The 19,928-nt window shown below is 32.4% G+C and overlaps 1 protein-coding gene and 1 pseudogene across 1 annotated transcript in view; one reads left to right on the top strand and one right to left on the bottom strand.

Moving 5' to 3' along the window:
- Positions 1-1,436: 1,436 nt before the first annotated feature.
- LOC148627263 (protocadherin Fat 4-like) overlaps positions 1,437-19,928 on the top strand; it is a 61,579-nt gene continuing 43,087 nt past the window's right edge. The window contains exons 1-3 of the mRNA XM_088570561.1: positions 1,437-1,583; positions 5,722-5,947; positions 6,646-6,842. Coding sequence (XP_088426687.1) covers positions 1,532-1,583; positions 5,722-5,947; positions 6,646-6,842 — 475 coding nt within the window. The 5' untranslated portion in view covers positions 1,437-1,531. The remainder of the gene's footprint in view (positions 1,584-5,721; positions 5,948-6,645; positions 6,843-19,928) is intronic.
- LOC148627264 (uncharacterized) lies at positions 18,812-19,748 on the bottom strand (annotated as a pseudogene).

Here is a 19,928-nt window from a genome sequence, read left to right as displayed (position 1 = left end):
GTTCTGTGATTAAATAGTCAACTTTTGTCGGAAGAAGTTCTTTTTGACATTTTTGAAATTCTATACATGTGGTCTTTGCAAGTTACTTGTTTTCCAATACCTACAATAAACGATTTCACTCAAATTACTTATCAAAGTGTGTTGGGGTCGATTGATCTTTGACCCCTCCTCTAATTAATGCAAAATAGCAGAAAACTTTACAGTTTTTCACTTTGATAAGTACGATATTCAAAAACTACATTGATTTATCTTTCCATTGACATACGATATAGCCGTATATCCTCTAGACAAATTATATTAAACTCGAAAACTAAATCACTTTTTGATACCTGTCCGCAGCACTGTAGGTCGTTTTAGTTTGTTCTGACAATGACCCGATATTTAGAATAGTAAAGAACACTTAACTTTAAATAAACTACTCCATATTAATGTCATGAAAGTCATACATTGTGAGAAATATCAAAAGACGCTACAATGCAACTATGAAATTGCTTTTATGTAGAATAACTAAATCAATGAAATAAGATTACTAATAAGTTGAATTATTAACTTGACCTGTACAGTATCTTTATTCTAGTTTTTGTTAAAGTGCTCTGTTAATACTTGAATTGCATACTTTAAGATAATAAGCTAAAAGATGAAAATAATGATTATTTATAATACAGAGCGTCAGACAAATTGTCTTTATTGTACATTTATTGAGCGAGTCGTGACTGGTGACGAACTATAATATGGACGAACACAATATGTAGTGCCATTTAAACTAAATGGAGCAACTTTCTTATATTTATCACAAAAGTATAAGTAAATTTGTTACACATACATATTACAAGCGTTTTTGAATGAGGAACTTCTTACTGGAGTGCGATGATATATGTACAGCAACCATGACAATGTCCATTTTAGGTTACATACCACTAATTCATACTTAATATGTTGCTGGGGGAGAACGCGCACATAAAATCTACACAAGTAAACCTGGTGTTGGCAGAAAATCATATTTTCTTTATTTCTACTTAAAATGGTCACAAATACATAAAGAATTAAGTATCTTTATGTTATGTAGTCTGCATGGAAACTCCTTTTTGTGAAATGTAGGGAAGCCCATTCTATTTTTAGTTAGAACATTAAACATTAAATAACTAAAATAAAATGCCACGTGTGGTATATGAAAGCTTTTCATTGGTTAATAAAGTTAACATAACATAAGCATCCGTACCATTAACTTGGAAATTATTAACATATTTTTTGTATTTGTTTGATATATATTTAAAAAAAGTTTGCAGTAATTTAATTGCTGTGTCTTATTTGCATGACTATTAAGACGAATGATATTTAAGTAGTTTGATATCGGGGTACAATGTCGTTTCAGTCATGTGAACCTGTATCTTAAATAAAAAAGAACAAAGCGATTTGTATCTCAAATATGGTTTGAATAGACTGCCAAATGATTTTAAATTGTCAAGTTAATTGATTTGATGAAGGTGCTTACGTATACAAACGATATTATGGCTTCATCAATATTGAAGTAATGAATGCTTTAAGGACTTTAAGCATATTTCTTGTGTTTTGTGAAATAGAAGGTAGGATATAACTTCCCACTTGATCACCAAATTGACTTATGGCTTTTGATTTAAAAAAAGAACCATAAAACGTTTCCTCTATGATTTAGTTTTTGGACGGCTAGATACTTGCGATATCACACTGGTTGTTGTGTGATTGTGATCATTTTCTTATAATTCTAATCATGAGATTCTTCATGCTTATAGCTGTTTTTGATTGGTCCAGAATGTCTTTGCCAGGAAGTTCATACTTGCATGAACTTCGCCAGATCGTTCATACATACATGAACGCCAGTCAACATGAAACCATTATCCCGGAGGAAGCGTTATAATGGTTGTATTATCATCTTGGTTCTGTATACGTATGGCCAAAAAAGCATCAATATCCGATATGTACCTAAATTTTCAGGGGCTGAAAAACAGCATCATGGCAGCTTCATTTGCGTATTCTTTGTAAATGCGATTGAAAATCAAACCAATCTCGGAAAATATTCGCTTGTTTCGATGATACAAATCGAATCATAGTTTTTCCGAGATAGGGTTGGCCATAAAAGTCTGCAGAATGACACCCAGATGTTTACGAAAATTACGTATTTATAATTCTAGGGTACCTAAAAATTGCGAAACAATAACGAAACACAACGAAACGAAAAGAATCGATTAAAAAAGAATCGAAACGAGACAATTCCAAAAAAGAATCAAAACTAAATAAAAACAAAATAAAACGATACAAATCAAAAGAGTATGAAATGAAACTAAATGAAGTAAAATAAATCTTTTAAGACGTTTCGCAGTTTAAATGAACCATTATATTTACCTATGCCGGACAATTCGACCCAAAGACATTTCGGACTGAGACAACCCATGTTTTCTTATGAATGCCGGACATTTCGGCCCGAAGTCATTTCAGACCATTACGATCAGGATAATACTTAAGGACAATTAAAACCGTACATCATTACAAAATTTACCATTTTGGGAGATTATAAGTACAATATATCACATCAGAGCTGACAAAAATTATGAAAGGTATTATTAATTAGTGTTTCTTCGGGAGCGTTAAAAGGTTTTACTTTCCTCATATTAATGAATTATATAAATTATTCATTGTTTGTCCTACTATATTAATTGATACGTAGAAAACTCTCTTTATTTAATTTGACCATCATTACAAACTCGCAGAAGCTCGTTTGTTATTATGGTGAAATTAAATAACTCGAGTTGATGTTTTGCGATATTAACCTTTCACTCACTATGAAACCAATAAATATCATCTACGTATGAATTAATTTTGTTAAGAAGATGTTTTCAAAATGCTGGATTTTGATCGACAACAGATTTGTCCAGTGTGGTGAATGCGTTTTTCAACAAAAGTCGGCATTCCAATGAAAACAAATTGTGCTCCTCTACTTGATGGCCTATTCCTTCTACTCTTCTACTTAGCAGACCATTAATTTGTTATGTTTATTTTTATAATAGGTTGAAATTAGGTGTCTTCTGGTTATTCCAACAATTTAAAAATTCATATTCTGGCCATTCCAACATAGGAAAACAATAGATGTTTCTACAATATAAGGTGTTGTTATAATAATATACTCTATTTAGGTTCACCGATAAAATATAAAAAATTAAACTCCGAAGTCGCTTGGCGTGCAATCTACAAGATAGGATCCCGATGTTTATTTTTTAAGCAATGTGCTAGAATGCCGGTCATGACATGGACTAAGGTTTGAGAATGTTTTGGCGTTGAACCCATATTTCCCTTGCAACCTGCAGCAAAACAAAACAAAGATGTACACAAATATCGTGAAAATAATATTATTGCATTTGTTTACGTTCTTGAGACCTTAAACTTGAAAAAAGGCAGCTGATCATGTTGGTTGTGACGCTTCTTGGTAAAATGATTTTGATTATAATACCATTCACGGGCATAGTTAAAATCCAACACCAACCAAAGAGAGATAACTCCAATTAAATTGTATTGGCTTTAAACTATCTTCTTTGAAATTACTACGCGGCCAAGCACAAAAAAATTGTTTGCACATGGCGTCTCGATTTACCAGTACGACAATATTTAGCTGAAAATTAACACCTAAAATGTTTGAAATATCATTCATTTGGGATATCGGTGAAATATTTAAAGTTTAAAAGAGAATTACGCATTAATTTGAAGAAAGCATTTCCGTCCGTGAAGTTATCTGCCGGAAACCCTTTTGTCATTCTTATACCTGCAGTACTCGAAGCCACTGACGTGACTTCCGAGTAAAAAAAACTTTATGTTGGAATTGATTATAATTTGATATCGGCTACAATCCATGTATAGAATATTGAAGATGTTAAACAATAAATGATACTAATCTTACATTATTTTTAGCTATCACTATTTTAGGTGAATGAATATATAAACAGCATAGAACATTATTCATTATTCAAAGTTTGGGGTGTATAGGAATCACCATGTCTGTCTGTCTGACCACCCGTCTGTCTACATTCCTTGTTAGCGCAACTCCTCCTAAACCCCTCAAGGGATTTTTATGAAATTTTATAGGAATGTTGAGTATTATTTGTCGATGTGCATGAAGGAATATAAAAACTGTCGTTGAATGCAAAAGGGAGATGATCCAAATTAAAGGTTTTACATGTTAAGACTGCGTAAGCGCAATTCCTCCTAAACAGCTCAAGGAATTTTATGTTATTTTATACGCTCCCGAAGGGAGTGTTTATGGTTGTATTATCAACTTGGTTCTGTATACTTATGGCAAGAAAAAACATCAATATCCGGTTTGTACCTGCATTTTCAGGAGTTAAAAAACAGCATGATGTTTCATTTGTGTATACTTGAGTATGTGCGATTGAGCGCCAAACCAGTCTCGGAAAATATTTGCTAGTTTCGATAATTAAATACACATCGAATCATAGTTTTTCCAAGCTAGGGTTGGCCTTATAGTCTGCACTATGGCTCCCGGATGTTTACGAAAATTACGTCATCAATATTACCCATAATTCTCGGGTCATAAAAATTGCGAAACGAAAACGAACCAAAACGAAACGAAAATAATCGATAAAAGAAAGAATTTAAACGAAACAATTCGATAAAATGAATCAAATCGTAATAAAAACATAATTAAACTATACTAAATGAAACAGAATGCAGCGAAACTAAATGCAATAAAAGAAATCTTTTAAGACGTTTCGCAAATTTTAAGAACCATAATGTTAACCAGTGCCGAACAATTCGACCCAAAAACATTTCGGATCACGAAAATCAATAATTCTTTATAAAATGCCGGACATTTCGGCCAATAGACATATCAGACCATGACAAATAGTATAATGCTTTAGGGCAAATATCTATCATTACAAAATTTACCATACTTGAAGGTATAACATATCAAATAAGAGCTGGCAAAAAAAATGTTTTTATTAATTTGTCTTCGGGAGGTTAAAAGGTTTCACCTTCATCATATTATTATAGGAAGGTTGAGTATCATATGTAGATGTGTATTAAGTCGGTGGAATCCAAAGGGAAATAATCAAGTACAACCACCCATCAGACGGAATAGAGATTAAAATTGACGATATGTTGCAAATCCTTTATTTGCACAAGAATTATGGCTACTTTAACATAAATTTCTTACCTTCTTACCTGTACAATTGGAAATGTTGGAATAGCCAGAATAAACCGAAAATAAATAATAAAATTTGAATGCATACATGGAATGTACAGTAAATCACAATAACAAACTTTAAAAAACAATAAAATACCATATAATTAAGAAATGTTGAGCTGATTTGAATATGTTAGTTAACACCTCTTGATCTGACTTTAATGACGTATGATCCACACGCGCAGGCATGGTGATTGCACGGGTTATAGGTTAAACCATTACTAGTATATAATTTAAATAATTCGGTATAAAATTTGTTCCTCTTGGCCAGTTAAAAAAAGGAGCATGATTTTTAAATGACACTTACTTGTTATTGTAAATATTATTATTTTAATATTACATTAATGAAATTGTTTAACTAAGTATAACAAAAATATCAAGGATAAATTTTTTGAGTTGACTTTTAGAGAAGCTTCTGTTTTCTGAACTCCATGAAAAAATAACTGTAATACCATTTTTTCGTGTAGTCTATTTTTGCATTATTATTTCAGCTGCTGCGCCTGTATGGAGCAATTTACATAACACCATCGAAATAAACGAGAACATAGCATCCAATACAGCAATATATACTGTCAAAGCTACAGATTCGGATGGGGATTCCTTGAATTACAATCAGATTAACGAAAATTCTAAATTCAGGCTCCAATCACAAGACGTCGAAACAAAGTTTTCTCCTGACTATGAGAGTGGTGACATTCAGTATATTATTCTTTATAGGTAAGAAAACTTCAAACAGATTTTTTTCTCAGATGGCACACTGTTTTAATTACAACTATGATTTCAAAAATGGTTTCATGAGTAAAAACAACAATATAAAATATTTCTCATTTTAAATTGTAAGTTTAAAGCTAAAACAACAGCTCTAAATGAGAAATAAAAAGATGACAAACACTTCAGAAATAAGAGTTATATTATAAAAGTTTTAAGTAGTACAAAACTAGCACTACTTTCACAAATTGTTTCTAAAATTTAGAACACTCAACAGACTACTTTAAAGAAAACGTTTAAAATAAACAAAAAGTAGGCTGGGAAAGGTGACACATGGTGCACGCTGTATTCCAGTTTGTAAATGAATTAAAAAAAAGGAAATCATGAAGATTGGCATTCTATATCGTTTCTTAATCTAGATATAAAGAAGCAGGATTTCATAGTTTTACAAACAACAAACAAATCAAATGTATTAGCAAAGCATAAGTAAGTTTCCAAATAACACCGGTCCTTTTAGACAAGCAGGATAATTGTCAACACAGCTGAAGATTAACTTGTTTATACTAAAATAATATGGATTTGGTCGAAAAGCGAACCATGTAACGTGTACAACTAGCAAATATGTCAAGCAACGTACTCTTTGCTGCATTCGACGTCAACTCCATGAGTTTTAGATTATTAAATTCATTATTTATCTTTATTTGCAGTGTAACGGATGGAACTAACACTGCCACGGGAACATTGACTGTCAACATTTTGGACGTAAACGAATTTAGTCCCGTTATATCGACTACCAACATTGTAGGAAATATTGATGAAAACAAGGTCATAGGATCAACTGTTACGATAAGTTTTACAGTGACAGACGGTGATAGTAATGCCATATTATATTACAGTCTCTCTGGTAAATATATTTCATAGATTAACCACTTGTTGTGTATTCTTTATATTGAAACGAGACTTCAAAACACTGTCATTAACTTTTCTTTAGAATCTATATTTCATTATATCTATATTTCATTAAATTCTATAAATATTCACAATTTAATAAAACTTAGTCATATTTTACTTGTGTAGTATTAATGTATTGATAATGAATTATGAATAAAACGGTCGGAATGTACATAGGTAGGTGGAAGTATAAGAAATAAATTCAATAAAATTAAATGGACAAAGCAGCCAGTTAAAGCGTTAGGCGTCCAACACGGGTACGCGGTAAATTTAGATCGAATATGGTTAGATAAAATAAATAAGATTAAGAGCTGTATTGATGTTTTGGAAATCAAGGGATTTGACATTTGAGGGAAAAGGTCTTATTATTAAATCATTTATATTGTCCACGATTGGGTATGAAATCGAGAGGCATACTCTGAAAAGGAGATTAAGATATTATGTGGTCTTTTGTTTGGGATGGTAAACCTGACTGAGTATCTATAGCGGTTTGCTGCCCACCAGAAGAAAAGGGTGGAATTAATATAGTTAATCTTAGAAATTTTTATTAAATCAAAACAGGTCAAGAGTTTATATAACCTTATAAATTCTGACCTGGATAATTGGAACGCCTTGGGCAAATTTTGGCTCACCGTACTAGACTCAAAATTTGACACAGAATATTTTATATGTACATGTTCAGACATTAGTGACTTAGGTCAGATGAAGTTGTCGAAATATTATCAAAATTTCTTGAGTTCCTGGATAGAGTTTAATAAGATACATAGATGTAATAATTCATCTAGAGAAAAACCTCGAGAGGTTATGTTATGGGTAACTCAAATTTTAAATTTGGCGGGATAGTACTATTTTTTGATAATTTTGCCAAAAGTGGGATAAAAAAAGGTAAAGAATGTATGGAACACCCATACGAATTCTCTAGTTGTTTTCAATAAATTAAACGATAAGAGCATTTGGATAGCCCAATCTGCAAAATAAAGGCAGCTTTTAAAGCTGAGCATATAAATATTCTAAAATTCGACAATATTAACTTATCACAGAAGAAAGTACCATTCGAATTTAATAACACTCATTTTGTATTACAGGGCAAGGTAATGGCGACAAGATATAAAATTGAAAATTATACAGTTTTTTTATGAATCACACTGACTCCCAATTATGAGCAACAATGGGGAAATTTCTTCATAAACGAAAATATTCAATGGAATAAGATGCCCCATAATACTATTTATACCGAGGAATTGTAACAAAAAAAAATCAAATGTTTCATGTCATTTCTGCAACGAAAGGGACAACTTGAATCATTTATTTTTTACATGCAAATTGGTGAAAGAAATTTGGAAAGATATTTAAATTTTGAGACGATTGCCGTCTTCTTTACACATATGAATATTGACATTATACAAAATTCAGACTAAGTCATAATATTGGGTTGCCAAAATTTGGATGTAAAGCATTTATTAATAGAATCGATTTTGTTGACAGTCAAGTGGGCAATATGGAAATATAGGAACATTGGCAAGTATCAAAAGAAGGCAATTTATAAATTTATGATTTGTAATATGATAATAAACGAAGTTGCCTTCATAGCAAGAATAAACAAAGGTAAAATAGGTGAAAACCTATACCTCGAAATAAAAAGGGTTTTCATTGATTTTCATTATTTTTTTGATGTGTTATTGCAGTCTATAGTATGGATAGCATTATTGTAGCTAGTCATTTACACTCCCTCCAATGTATTGTTACTTGTATAATATGAATCATATAATACGTATGTCCTATCATATTCGTATGCGTGAATATCTATTCGTGGTATAGTATTAGCTACATAGCTACATACAATTTTGTTACTGCAAGTGTCTTTAAAGAAATTAAAAATACCCAGGAACTTGAATAATTCTTTCCCTAAATTTACAACCCCATGAGCATACCCCCTTTCCCCTTTCTCTCAAAATTGTCAATAACTATAGCACTTCGCAATACTTTACATTTTTTATCCCTCTAGGGCATCTCTAGCAACATCCATTTCAGTTTTGGCTTGTCAGATCCCGGAAATATTACAGTGCTCCACGTATGGTTGGAATATCTTACACATATCATGTGACGTAGACAAAATTCAGACGACAGCTGCAAATTTCAAAACAAGAAACTGATTGCCTTTCCTATCTTAGAAAAGCTGTGCTTCGGTTTTGATAATATAATCGGAGTTATATTTTTTCCGAGGCGGGTTAGGTTCTTGACAACTGCAACAGTGGAACAGCGGAGATACACCTACGTACATCCACGTGTTTCCCGAAGTTTTTATAAACATAACATTCACTTTTTTAAATAAGTAAAACAAATTATAGAAAAAGACTTGAAAACTATCAGAAAAGATCAAATTTATTGTTAAAGAAACACAATCTTACCCTATATTTTTTATGTGCTGCCTGAAGGAAATGATGAATTTTCTCCGTAAGGACAGTCACTTTTTGTTATTTCCGGGACATGACTTTTTTCGTTAGTATGTTGGGGAACCTGAAGGGAAATTTAGAAAGTACACGTAATAACGGTAGAGCTCACACCGCTTCGCGGCGCTCGCATTTTTTAAAAATAAATATAATGTACATGTACACGTACACGTACTTCTTTTTATCTGTTTAAAGCACGTGTATACGACAATTTCCACATCTTTTGTCAAATCTTTTTTCAAAACCAACGATTTGTGACATAGAAGTCGGGAAGTTTAAAAGTGCAGTTAAACGATCGTGTCAAGTATTGATTTTGGAGTTCATTGATTTAATAATTGACGAGGTGCACGTGGCTGATACTGGCAATAAATAAATTGTCGAGGTGCACGTGGCTGATACTGGCAATAAATTAATTGTGATATTATAGAATATTTTATTTATAAGCGTTTAATTTAAAAAAAAAATGGGAGTTATTTGTATGTCTTCACACAATCCCTGGGTGTGAAGGATGTAAAAAAGCAGGGAACCCCTTTGTAGCTATCCTGGGCTTAAAGGGGAGGTTGTTGTGTTGCAGGATTTGTAAATGAACTGTATATGAATCGTAAAGTGTATTGATGATCGTAAAGTGTATTGATGATAAATAAAACCCTCATTCTTTTAACAAGGAAGCTATTCATCCATATTTATCTATCTGCAAATATAAGAAAAAGAGTATACATTTATTTTTAATACTTTACAAAAATAATCAAAAATGTTTTGTTTAACATACATTTAGTTGTATAACAATGCCTGCATTTGTTGATTGAGTTTATGGTGTTACTCTACATCTATAATCGTACAGTAAGTGATTGTGTAATTCAAAATCCATGTATATTGAATATTCTAAGGAAAACATCATCTGACATCACCATGACATACATTTTTAAAGAACATTGCTTGTGCAATGTATATAACTTGGTGACTTGAATGCACATATGTGTACACTATCATTATTAAATGAGCTCAGAAAAGAAGATTATTACAACCTCATTTCTATTTCCTTAACTATTTCCCCACTTATTATGCTAAAGCTCAAATGTCGAAAATAAAATGTTACCCTTCTCAATGGAAAAATAATACTGAGGGAGAATCTTGAATAATACAAATACATGCACATATATACAGAAACCTGAAAAATAATCAAAGGTTTGTCAATATAAGATTTTGTGTGTGTGCATGTATTTAGTGTTTGATTTCAAAAGCCAGTTAACCAGAATACCCTTAATGTACTTTTGTACATGTAAAACATACTTTATTTAACAAATGTAGACTTGACGGATCCGTCATACTTGTACAGTTTACAAACTATTTACACACGATAACATGTACATAAAGTCATAATGTGACGATTTTCTATAATTCGGAAATTTAACAAAAAATGATAAATAAACTTTTAATATTAAAACGAGTAATATTTACAGGTACAATGTTTAAGGATGAAGATGATTAAAGTTATATTTGATGTACATGTACAAACTTTGCTTTTTTTGCACGAAGTCATAAACAAAAAAAATGGTTAAATTAAAAATTATATTAAATCATATTAAGAGTTGTCAGTACATGCAATCTGACATATACATATAAAGCAAAACTGAAAATCGTGGGAGCTAGCTCCTCAGTAATGTACTTACATGTACACTGTACTTTAACGTGCACATAATCTCTATATGTATAATGTAGTCCCTGAAACTTCATGTTACAGTAATGGACAGCTAATTGGACTACCCCATCTTAACAGATTCCTCAATGCCAAGTGTTTTGCAACAAAACATCGAAAAGTTCATATACATGTACATGATATACGCGTACGTGTATGGAACATGAACTCCTAAAAGATATGTAAAAGGGAAGTCCTTTTTAACCTAAGACCCCAAGTTTTTCGTCCAGCAAAATGTGAAGAAATATTGACTAAATTCAACTTTTGTTCTTAAGGCTGCATTAGCTGTCAATTTCGTAAATTTTTGTTTCTTATGAAATTTGAATTTTTTCTACTAAATTGAACTTTTCTTGTACAATTTCATTTGATATCCATAAATAAAATGCATTACATACATGAAATAGGTGTCTCTATATTTATTGTCTTGCAAGACAAAAAATCGACCTAGATAAGTTCGTATGCATGTGACTTCTGGTGACCTTAATCCGCGCTTGTGCTGTAAAGGTCGCTTTATTATAACAAACCTGATTGCAAAGCGAAACTGGTTATTCAACGGCAACGGCGACCGACGGACTCAAGCCGAAAAAGAAAAAAGTTCGAATACAACGCAAGGATCCTTTTGGAATTTACGTATTGTGATATTATGCGACTCAAATATAGTCATTATTTATTTTAAATCTAATTAAGAAATGGACGAAATGAAATAAACAAGACACATGCTTGCCTGTGTATCCGTTACTGTTATTTTTTTTTACCAAGATTAAGTATTTTTAACCCAGGTGAATGTCCTTTCGCCAATTTTCGGAAGTAATGGCGAAAAATAATTTGATCAGACCTATCGATCTTCTTTGATTAAAAAAACGTTGATTTCACAATAATCTGTGGGTGTTATCAACATTCATTGCTTCAGTTGCATTACTACAAACTTATTTCATTGAATCAGCCAAATTCAGTAGAATCAAGAACTGAACAAATTTTGCGGCTAATGCAGCTTTAATCAAATGCAATTTTAATATTCTATACCTACCTCCTGGTCTCCTTTATGAGGATTTTTCCATAGAAAGAATAATTAACAATTTGAAAAGAAATCGTTTACAGAACCGCTTTTGAAAAAACACAAAACCCAAACCTACTATCCAAGTCAGATAGTAGCTTGCCAGACAACCTCTAGCACTACTGGCGCAATAAATAGACTTTCCGTTAAGGCCTAACAAAAATGTTCCCGGTCACCTACCGACCCTTCTTCAGATCCCTACCAAAAAGTTTTCATTTGTGACATTGAAATAAATGATAATTAAAAAGTCTGCCGATTGTCTTTCAGAAAAAAAAAGAAGAAAATAAAGCCAAAGATGTTTTTTTTTCTGCTATCCTAGATGGAAAACAAAGAGTTACCTTTTATGTTTTGACCACCGCCGTCAAAACAAAAAAAAAATATCTCGAGCCGCCGAATCCCGAAAGAGATTATGCCGTGAACTATGTCAAAAGTTATTAGTTGTTTAGTCTTTGCATATTTGGTTTTCATTGTATTCTGAGTTTGGTGTCACTATAATGACTTATTTCATTTCAAAAGTTTTAAATAAAAATAAATACCTACCAACCGACCCTACAAAATTTCAGAATGGTGATTGGAAACAACATTATTTTTTTCGGCCTGGCAGATTTCCCATCGATTGACTGGCATGCATAATGTCATCTTTAATGTTCATTCTTTCGTATATTTTATCTATACAAAAAGTACTTTAATTTTGTTCTGTGCAACGTGAGATATATGATATGCAATATATGTCTAGGGGTGTGATATATGGTATGCCATATAGGTCTATGGGTGTGATTTAGAGAATGCGATATAGGTCCATGGGTGTGATATACAGTATGTGATATAGGTCTAGGCGTGTGATATAAGGTATGCAATATATGTCTGTGGGTGTGATATATAGGGTACATGTACTTGAAATGGGTTTAGGTGTGTGATATACAGTATGCAATATACCGGTAGGTCTAGGGGTGTGCGATATAAGTCTAAGGGTATGATATACAGAAGGCAATAAAGGTCTAGGGTGTGATATGGAACGCAATGTAGGTCTAGGGGTGGGATATAGGATGCAATATAGGTCTGGGGTGTGATGTACGGTATGCAATATAGGTCTAGGGGTGTGATGTACGGTATGCAATATAGGTCTAGGGGTGTGATGTACGGTATGAGATAGGTATATGGGTGTGATATAGGGTATGCGATATAGGTCTATGGAAATGATGTAGGGTATGCGATAAAGGTCTATAGTCGGTGTGGAAGTTTGGATTTTAGGAATATGTACAAGTGTATGTGTAATGTGTATCCACTCGTGTCCCAATAACATTACTGTGTGGAAGTTTGGATTTTAGGAATATGTACAAGTGTATGTGTAATGTGTATCCACTCGTGTCCCAATAACATTACTTTATTTCACTGGATACCCCTCCTTTTTGATAGTTCAAGATTACCTACTGAATGTGATGAATATGCCACTTGACCTCCTTTCATCCTTACCGTTGAAACAGAGACATTGTTTATGTCTCTGCTTTGAAATCATAATAATTTAACAATTATGTTTATTTTCTATTTTAAATACTTCATTGTTTGCTTCATGTATGTCCATGTGTGTTTACCATTTTATTTTATTTATGTACATGTACATGTAGTAATTAACATATATATACACAGTGCTTGCATTTTATGTACAGAAGTTAAATTCCTGGGATCAAATTAATCACACGTGAAATTTTCCAATAAAAAGGAGGGGTGTCAACCCCATGCATCCTCACCTGGATCCGCCGCTGTAATCTATACTTATTAAATAAAAAGTGTTAATTGTAGCTCCGAAATTCCGTCATTAGAAGCTCCGACATCTTCATTAAAAGGTTCAGATCGAGAGAAAAAATGGCAAATCTCGATTGAGCTTTCCTCCCTGCGAGTGCGAATGCTCGGGTCAATTTGACAAAATAGTCCAGCTCTCTGCGTCAAAATTTGAACAGTTAATATCATACAATCATTGAAATCTTGCAGTTCTACACATATTAAATAGCCTTAATATCGTTATACGCCCATATCGTACATAAAGTAAACATCACATATTTGACATGGAGTATGATTGGTGGCGGAGCGATATCTGAATGCAAACTTTGCAACGAGAATAACCCGCGGAGTGTTATTTTGTTAGTTATATGTTGAAATGTCTACCCTGGTTACGTAATTTGATTGCCGACGATCTCTAAGTCAAGTCCAGTCTATAAATAGACTTCCTTGACAAAAAAAACAAAACAAAACTCTGGTATCAAAGTAGGTAAAAGTTCTAATTCAGTCGTCATGGATATTAATTACCAATTTCATATTGATTTGGTTGTTGAAAATCAATTATTAAATCAATTGATAAATAATAAAATCCAGAGATGTTCTACCGTCGGCAATACTAAGAGTGAATCGTTCTGTTACCGTGGATTTTATTACTTTTGTTCTCGGGGCATTTCAGAGCTTACTTGAAGGTGTGTCTACAATTATTGAAGACCTTTTGGTGTTCTCTGTAAATATTGACTATTTTATAGGGGTTATACGATGGTGCACTTGTTGCGTTTACCATATCTGTTTCCTTTTCTAAGCCTCAGTGTTTTAGGGGTTTTGAATTTCGTAACACAATGTATTGCCAATTTCGGATTATACTTTTGATATAATTCGGGTCAGGCAATTCTTACCACCGGAGAAAACACCTTGAACCAACAGCAGTATGTGATTCTCAAATGTCAAAAACATAAATATACATAAATTCGAATCTATAATATGGTAAATCTATGATATGGTAAATCTATGATATGGTAAATTTCAATTCCACGCTGAATGATCTTTTTTTGTTAAGAGGAACGAACATTTAAAAATAGTCATGATTTTGTAATACTTACGTATAATATGTAAGTGTAAGTATTCAACAACGCCCGTATTTTAGTTTATATACTCATATGACAATTCTAAACATTTGCAATGTCTTTCATGGAAAATGAAAGAATACAGTTATAAGTATAAGAACCTGATATGAACAAATAAAATTTGAAATTTTTTCAATACGTCAATATGATAGAATGAATGATGAATGAATGAAAAAATGAATGAATGGATGAATGAATGAATGATTGAATGGATGGATGTATGAAGGAATTAATGATTAAAAGTTTAATATGCAAATCAACCCGGTGACACACAAAAAATTAGTTGAAGGCGATATAAGATTTGATTAAATAACACTATAACAATAAATTTGAAAACGATAGCACTTTCCGTATATCCGTTACACCCTTCATTTCGTGCATTATAAAGCTAGGACATCGTTGCTTCTAGCAGATAATTGAGTGGATAATTCTACTGTCTATGTAGATATAAACCACTAAAATCTCCAAACATCTTTCGTAAAACAGTTTTAGCCATTCATTTGCACGATATGAGAGACGCTGACCACCAGCTTACTATTCCTATACTTGGTATATTTTTTGTTTTCGTGCTAACATATATACCCAATACTGTTTTACCCGGTTTGCTCTCATATGTGATATTTATAATTTATGACGGACTGAGGGGTTTCTTAACGCCATTGGCTATCATTTGGGTTCTCTCACGGACGGTGTAAAGCATCGAAGCGTTTACACAGTCCCCGAGCATAGTCATACCCGTGAATGTGCGTCATTGTCATAATCGGGGAAATTATAGTAGTCATGTGACCACGTTCATTCATTCATTTCCAGGTGATTTAATGTCGATCTGTGACCTAGTGATCCAAAATATGATCTACATGCGCTTATATTATACAGCCTACAGCATTTGCTGAAAATGTGACACAGCAAAATACTTTTCGGGACAAAATCAACAGTTTCAAGTGCATGTAAGACAGATAAGTACATTGGTGCATGCTAGTAAATTGACGAGAAATCTCCAAGGCCGAAAAAAAAATAAAGTTATGTTTCCGATCACCATTCTGAAATTTTGTAGGGTCGGTAGGTAGGGATTTATTTTTATTTAAAACTGTTGAAATGAAATAAGTCATTACAGTGACACCAAACTCAGAATACAATGAAAACCAAATATGCAAAGACTAAACAACTAACAATTTCAGACTTAGTCCACGGCCAAATCTCTTTTGGGATTCGGCGCTTGAGATATTTTTTGTTTTGATGGTGGTGGTCTGAGCTCATTTTATTATGATAATGTATACACATGTGCATGCAAGATAAAATACATTGCACATGCAATGTTCCTCGAAAATGTTTTATAGCCATAGTGATGTCAGATGATGTTTTACAGCCGTAGTGATGTCAGGTGATGTTTACAGCCGTAGTGATGTCAGATGATGTTTTATAGCCGTAGTGATGACAGATGATGTTTTATAGCCATAGTGATGTCAGGTGATGTTTTATAGCCATAGTGATGTCAGATGATGTTTTATAGCCGTAGTGATGACAGATGATGTTTTATAGCCATAGTGATGTCAGATGATGTTTTATAGCCATAGTGATGTCAGATGATGTTTTATAGCCATAGTGATGTCAGATGATGTTTTATAGCCGTAGTGATGTCAGATGATGTTTTACAGCCGTAGTGATGTCAGATGATGTTTTATAGCCGTAGTGATGTCAGATGATGTTTTACAGCCGTAGTGATGTCAGATGATGTTTTATAGCCGTAGTGATGTCAGATGATGTTTTATAGCCGTAGTGATGTCAGGTGATGTTTTATAGCCGTAGTGATGTCAGATGATGTTTTATAGCCGTAGTGATGTCAGATGATGTTTTACAGCCGTAGTGATGTCAGGTGATGTTTTATAGCCATAGTGATGTCAGATGATGTTTTATAGCCATAGTGATGTCAGATGATGTTTTACAGCCGTAGTGATGTCAGATGATGTTTTATAGCCGTAGTGATGTCAGATGATGTTTTATAGCCATAGTGATGTCAGATGATGTTTTACAGCCGTAGTGATGTCAGGTGATGTTTTACAGCCGTAGTGATGTCAGATGATGTTTTACAGCCGTAGTGATGACAGATGATGTTTTACAGCCATAGTGATGTCAGATGATGTTTTATAGCCATAGTGATGTCAGATGATGTTTTATAGCCGTAGTGATGTCAGATGATGTTTTATAGCCATAGTGATGTCAGATGATGTTTTATAGCCATAGTGATGTCAGATGATGTTTTACAGCCGTAGTGATGACAGATGATGTTTTATAGCCGTAGTGATGTCAGATGATGTTTTATAGCCGTAGTGATGTCAGATGATGTTTTATACCTATAGTGATGTCAGATGATGTTTTATAGCCATAGTGATATCAGATGATGTTTTATAGCCATAGTGATGTCAGATGATGTTTTACAGCCGTAGTGATGTCAGGTGATGTTTTACAGCCGTAGTGATGTCAGATGATGTTTTATAGCCGTAGTGATGACAGATGATGTTTTATAGCCATAGTGATGTCAGATGATGTTTTATAGCCGTAGTGATGTCAGATGATGTTTTATAGCCATAGTGATGTCAGATGATGTTTTATAGCCATAGTGATGTCAGATGATGTTTTACAGCCGTAGTGATGACAGATGATGTTTTATAGCCGTAGTGATGTCAGATGATGTTTTATAGCCGTAGTGATGTCAGATGATGTTTTATACCTATAGTGATGTCAGATGATGTTTTATAGCCGTAGTGATGTCAGATGATGTTTTATAGCCATAGTGATGTCAGATGATGTTTTATAGCCATAGTGATGTCAGATGATGTTTTATAGCCGTAGTGATGTCAGATGATGTTTTATAGCCGTAGTGATGTCAGATGATGTTTTACAGCCATAGTGATGTCAGATGATGTTTTATAGCCGTAGTGATGTCAGATGATGTTTTATAGCCATAGTGATGTCAGATGATGTTTTCCTTAGAATATTCAATTGACATTGATTTTGAATTGCACAGTTAGATTTACTGTATATGATTATAGATGTAGAGTAACAACATACACTCAATCAACAAATGCAGGCATTGTTATACAACTACATATATGTTAAAAAAACATTTTTGATTATTTTTGTAAAGTATTAAAAATAAATATCTACTTTTTTTCTTTTCTTATATTTGCAGATAAACAAATATGGATGAATCGCTTTTCTGTTAAAAGTATGAAAGTTTTGTTTAGTATCAAGACATTAATACTACACACGTAAAAATAACTAAGTTTTATTTAAATTGATAATAAAAGTAAATATAATCGTCGTAGTAATTTGAAGTTGCTTGGCATAATTCAGACATACGAGCAAATTAATTTTTAAGTTCTGAAATTTTCCAAATTTTGCTTTACCTTAATGTTTTTACACTGTAAAACTATATTTCTATGGCAAGCCATAGTGGACATTTTAAATATTAATATTTATAATTCATTTATTAATATTTATAATTGAATTATAAGTATTTATAAATAACATCATCATTATAAATATTTGTAATTGAATTACGAATATTTGTAATTATGTATAAATAGGCATTTTTGTTCTCTTTGGCTTGCCATATACTTTTATATAGGTTCGAGTTCAATAGTTTATTAAAGTCTCCCCACATACATTCATATAAAACATGATAACAATAAGAGATTAAAAATACAAATTAAAATGCATGAGCCATTCTAAAAAGAATTATGAGAGACTATTGAGAACATAGTAATATATACATCTAAATTACAGTTAAAAAAAGGTACGATCTATAAAAAGTATCATATATTAATGATATAAAATACTACTTCTTCTCAGTAAAATACTATCGCAGGTTTTGGCAACTAAGCTACGTACATTTTCATTGTTAAATAAAAATATAAATTTATCATCATCAGACAATGACAAAAAATTTTCATTATAACTAATAATATCTAAAAATAGTGACTGTCTTAGATCATCATACTATGGGCATGTTAATAATACATGGTTTTCATCCTCTATATCATTACAACTGAGACATAATCTTTCGTTTAATGCTAACGTTTCATAACGATCAGTTTCAATCTTTAAAGGTGCTACACCACATCTAAATTTTGCAAATGCACTACGAAAACGTAAAGGTATATTTTGCAACAAATATTGTTCAGTAAAATATGAAAATTAAAAAAAATTATATGTTCTTAATTTATCACCTTGGCCATATTGACTCATTCTGTTACACCAGTCAGTTTTATATTTATCAAACATTTTTTCCTTTAATTGACATATGGTACTCTTATCAAGTATATTTACTTCTATATTACAAAATTGTTCCTTATTATAAAATTTTAACATTTCCATAACTTTGTAACTCCAGTTTTTAATTCTATAACTGCCTTTTCTAATAGACCACTTAAACACTTTATAATTTATTCCATCTACATCCATTTTACTACATCTAGACCAGTGTCTAGAAACGTTAACCCATTGTCGAACGTATGAGGGTTTCCAACCCATATCACCAGCTACTGCATCATTAGGGGTGTATTTTCCAACCCCCATATGAAATCTCATGGCTCGGTTCTGAACTGCTGGAATACAGGAGAACTCTTTCGTGCCCCAAATTGCTCAGCCATAATTAATTACTGACCAAACTAAAGTGTTGGAAACCGCCATAAGTTCTACATTTTACAATAAGTTAACCTAGTGTTCGACTGGCAGATTTAGCCACTGCTTTGGCCATTACATTATAATCTAAAAATGCATTTAAAACCAGTCCCAAATATTGATAACTTGATACATATATTTTCACCATTGATCTGTAAAGTACATTCAGATCTTGGTATTGATTGATTTCTAAATTGAATCATTTTGGATTTATTGAAATTAATATTCAAGCAATTATTATTACACCATACACTTA

Source organism: Perna viridis, chromosome 1, assembly GCF_037379345.1.
Source record: "Perna viridis isolate PV_CMFRI_1.1 ecotype Kerala chromosome 1, ASM3737934v1, whole genome shotgun sequence".
Taxonomy (NCBI): Eukaryota; Metazoa; Mollusca; class Bivalvia; order Mytilida; family Mytilidae; genus Perna; species Perna viridis.
Note: the sequence above shows the minus strand (reverse complement) of the source record. Positions and strands in the feature narration are given on the sequence as shown.